Source organism: Pinus tabuliformis, chromosome 6 (genome assembly GCF_031772625.1).
Source record: "Pinus tabuliformis cultivar Carrire ecotype Pingquan chromosome 6, CPIR1, whole genome shotgun sequence".
NCBI lineage: Eukaryota > Viridiplantae > Streptophyta > Pinopsida > Pinales > Pinaceae > Pinus > Pinus tabuliformis.
In genome coordinates, this window is record NC_142292.1 from 1166320769 (window position 1) to 1166324752 (window position 3984).

General features: G+C 36.7%; 1 protein-coding gene across 2 annotated transcripts; it reads right to left on the minus strand.

Moving 5' to 3' along the window:
- Positions 1-213: 213 nt before the first annotated feature.
- On the minus strand, positions 214-2453 carry LOC149262938 (uncharacterized). 2 transcript variants are annotated; one of them, XM_089386803.1, is made up of 3 exons: positions 2174-2453; positions 1802-1893; positions 214-1656 (listed from the first exon to the last, which is right to left on the minus strand). In XM_089386803.1, the coding sequence occupies exons 2-3, from the start codon at positions 1822-1824 to the stop codon at positions 837-839; spliced, it is 843 nt and encodes a 280-aa protein (XP_089242929.1). In that variant the 5' UTR covers positions 1825-1893; positions 2174-2453; the 3' UTR covers positions 214-836. The 2 variants fall into 2 exon arrangements, with proteins under 2 accessions (XP_089242929.1, XP_089242932.1); XM_089386806.1 differs by lacking the exon at positions 2174-2453 and having other exon boundaries at positions 1802-2120.
- Between the last annotated feature and the right edge of the window lie 1531 nt (positions 2454-3984).

Here is a 3984-nt window from a genome sequence, read left to right on the forward strand (position 1 = left end):
CATTTAGTGCTGGAGAATTATATGTACTAGTTCCCAATAGGAGGAGCGGTTGAATCATGAAACTACTTCCTTTTAACACTGAACCCGCATAATATTGATGTTTAACACTATCAGATTATTCTCTATGTTTTCTATTCAATCAAACCAAATTCTTAAGCCACATATATTTTCGAAATGCACCACAGAAACAAGCAATAAGCATCCCAGAATAAGTAGCATTATAAATATAATAGAACATCACTAGTTTTGATCAAATGTACATGGAATAATGTCACTCTCGGTGCAACGATTTTCGCTTCTCTCCTTTTTCTTTCAACAACTGACAGTGTGATACTTTACTTCTGCATAAATTGATCCAAGTTTGCTCTGCTGCTTCCCTTCCCTTTAACTACGGTAGGCTGACATGTGTTTGCTTCAATTCTTGAATTTTTCTGCTCGACTACTCAACCTGATTGTTAAATTTACAATATTCAACCATCCCTTTTTCAATTCTTTGCTTCTGCGCTTCACCCTGGTTCAGGGTACAATAAACCCCCTCCTATAGAGGTTCAATCTCCTTTTGCCGAGAGAGAATTTCTTCAAGCTCGATAGCATTATCTCTGGCTTGAGCCAGAGTTGTAGTACGTCTATTCGTTAGATAGTAGCCAAGATCTCCATCGAATGCACTAAGATATTGTAATAAAACATGATGTTGTGAAGGCTTAAGGTCATTGGCAATAATCTTGAGCAAACTATAAAAACTTTTGATTAAATTCGTGAACATTTTCAAAATTCTTCTTCTTTATCTTATAAAACTGGCTAAGCAATGATGTTTCACTTTTCCTAGTTGCCCACCTTTAAATGAAACAATCGCGGAATTGCTCCCAACTATTGATGTCTTTATCAGGTAAAACCCTGAACCAAGAGAAAGCAGCCCCTTCCAAGGAAAGAGCAAAAAGTGTCATGAACACATCCTCTTCCTCAATATTAAAGACAACCATATAATTGCAAAATTTATCTATATGTTCATCCGCTGTGATTACTTTATTTCCTGAAAATTTGGTCAGCCAAATATTAAATCCATCAGGCATCTTGTTGGGATATCCAGGAAGAGCAGTCATATCCAAGGGTTGGAAAGAATAGGTAAGCCATGGCTTAGCCGTTGGAGCTACTCTGGCTTGTTCATTTTTTCGGACTAGTTCTTCAGTAATGGCCTCTATCTCTTTTCTTGCTGCTGCAATCTGTGATAAAAGCTCAGCCTTTTCCAGTTCCCAAGCTTTACGTGTTGCCTCTGACTCTGCAGATATCGCCTGAATTTTGTGCTGACCTTCGTGCGATTGAGTCTCAGCTTTTGAAATAGAAGCTTCATGTTCCACCTCTTTCTTTGCAAGTTCTTTTCTCAAATCTTTCTCAATTTTCTTCGACTTATCTGACAAAATAGTCTTTTCATCTCTTAAGCTTTTGATTTCATTAAGAAGGATTTGATTGAGATTCTGCAACTTCGATATCTGATCATCTTCTATCTTTGGAGAACTCAATTCTTTCGAGGAAGCGCGTCCGTCTAGAATTTCAAGATCCGTTGTCTGAGTAGTTCTTTGCCACCTCTTCATCTTGTCCACTGGGGTGAACTGCCTGAGACAAACGATTAAAAACGCCTTTCTTGTTTCGTTACCATACCTAAATATTCAAAAACAAATATATAACTGATTAGCACTACCGCTTCTAACAAATCTCACAAAATAGAACTGAATCCCTCTACCGCCTCTAACAAATCGGACAAAACATAACTGAATCCCGCTACTGCTTCTAACAAATCGCTTACAAGTTAAAGAGTTGCCAGTACATCGCACATTCCGAGGAAGTTAGTTAAGAACCGTGGAATTGACGGAGGAGACTCATGCCAGTATGCAAATACTGTAAAAAAAGAATACACTGAACTTTAAAAGCAGAAAAACAGCGTACACTGAAAAAATATTGAAAAACAGCCCTGGCAATCTCAGCTATAAAATTAAAGAAAATGTGCATGTACATGATTCAAAACAATCAATCTTTGAAAACAGCCCTGTCAATCTCAGTTAAAATTTGCAACTTGATATGATTTGAAATCCTTAGCTATACAGCCCTAACTCTCAATTTAACGAAAACAAATATAAAGAAAAAATAACTGCTCTAAAGATATAGCATATCAGAATACCTTTTCTACGCAGATGACAAAATGACGGGCTTTTGCTCTGCCAAATTGCTTGTAAAAGCCTTTCCTGAAATTTGTTTGTCCCGGACACGCTGTTTCTGAATACTGTTTCTCTCTGAAAATTCTACAGTTTCTAACCTGCAAACTGTGAAGGCTAGGCAAATATTAAATAAAACTGCTATAGTGATATACATGGCAGCGTCTGTGTTATAGTGATATACATGAGAATAACCCCTCTGGAGGCAATGAAACTGTTGAAGGGCCCGTTCAAGTTCATAGAAGTCGTAATAATTGTTACATTCCGCTCCCTCATTCTCACGGCGAAAGTTCCTATTCCTCCTCCGATGTCCAACCCAATTCGAATTGTCTTCTTCTTCAGATTCAATACCTCGTCGACAGAGTAATCCATGGAGCCACTGCCATTTACCCACCTGGTTTTCTCCCGGCCTTGAAGATCAAGCCCTTCTGGTATTTTCTCTGAATGAGGCACGAGTAATTCTTGCAAGAATATGCAGTCCAGACGACACTGTAAAATCAGGGGGCTTTTCGCATGCTCTGAGGAAGTTGCAACTTCTTCCTGAAGCTCAGCCGTGAGCCCACAGATGTCAAGTGAAAGGTGAAACGTTTTTTCAAGGTTTTTAATATTTTAAAATATTTTTTATTTATTAAATCAGACAGTTAATCAGACGGTTGATTTTTGTTCAATCGTCTAACAAAAGATCTAACGGCTATGATTAGGACAGAAAGGCATTTGGGGGAGTTCACTTCAGAGGGAAACGCCTTACGGCGTAATTAATAATAAAATATTTCATTGATACCCAAATTAGTAATAAAATATTTTACAGATACCCAGATTAACCAATTAAAAATTATTTAGGACATGTACCTCTTTTTAAATTTAAAGGATTTTGATTGGTTAACATATTATGACATGGAAATTACATGAAAATTTCATGGGCACTTTTAGGTTGAAATTTCCTCTAATTGATTATGGTATAAATGTAAATGATATTATCTTCTTTTCAAGAATAATATATTATCTACTGAACAAGGCCAACAATGTGAAGGTGTAAGCTCATATGGACCCTCCCCCCTCCACCTCTCCCCTCACATCACTCTCAATTCCCTGAAGCCCAATGTATATACTATAATATATTTGAAAGAAACAGAGTAATGTTCAAACATAAAAACTAGGAAAATAAAAATTTAAGGTGAACGAAAGGGAACAAACCAACTGAAAAGATATAAATCCATACCTCATAATTTTCAACATTTTGATATCATTAATCTTCTTCCTCATACAACTCATCATCTGTATCATCCAGTTCATAATTCATGTTCAAAGGATTTACCATATCAACATTATCATCATCATCGTCCATAACATCATCTAGAACATGCTCTTTTACATTTGGTTCAACTTCTTCAAGTTCTTCATCCGACACAACATCAATATCATCTAGTTCATCCAAATTAACATTGTCTCGATTAACATGTATTCCTTTAACTTCTTCGACATCTTCATCTGACACTGCATGAACCCCCTACTCCTCTACATCATCTTCTTCTTCAATTTCATCTTCTTCCGCTACATTATGCTTTACGGGCCTTCCTCGGGGATCATATCTAAAAACATTATGAACAACCTACTTTAACTGGAACATCTACATAAAATACTCATTCAAATTGGCTTGGAAGAACATATCACTCTGATCCTAGCTCATGATTCCTTGTATCAACCATCGTAAATATGTTAGCATGCTCAATAACAATTCTATTAGGGTCATGTTCATGGATTTGTCACCTAAAACCAT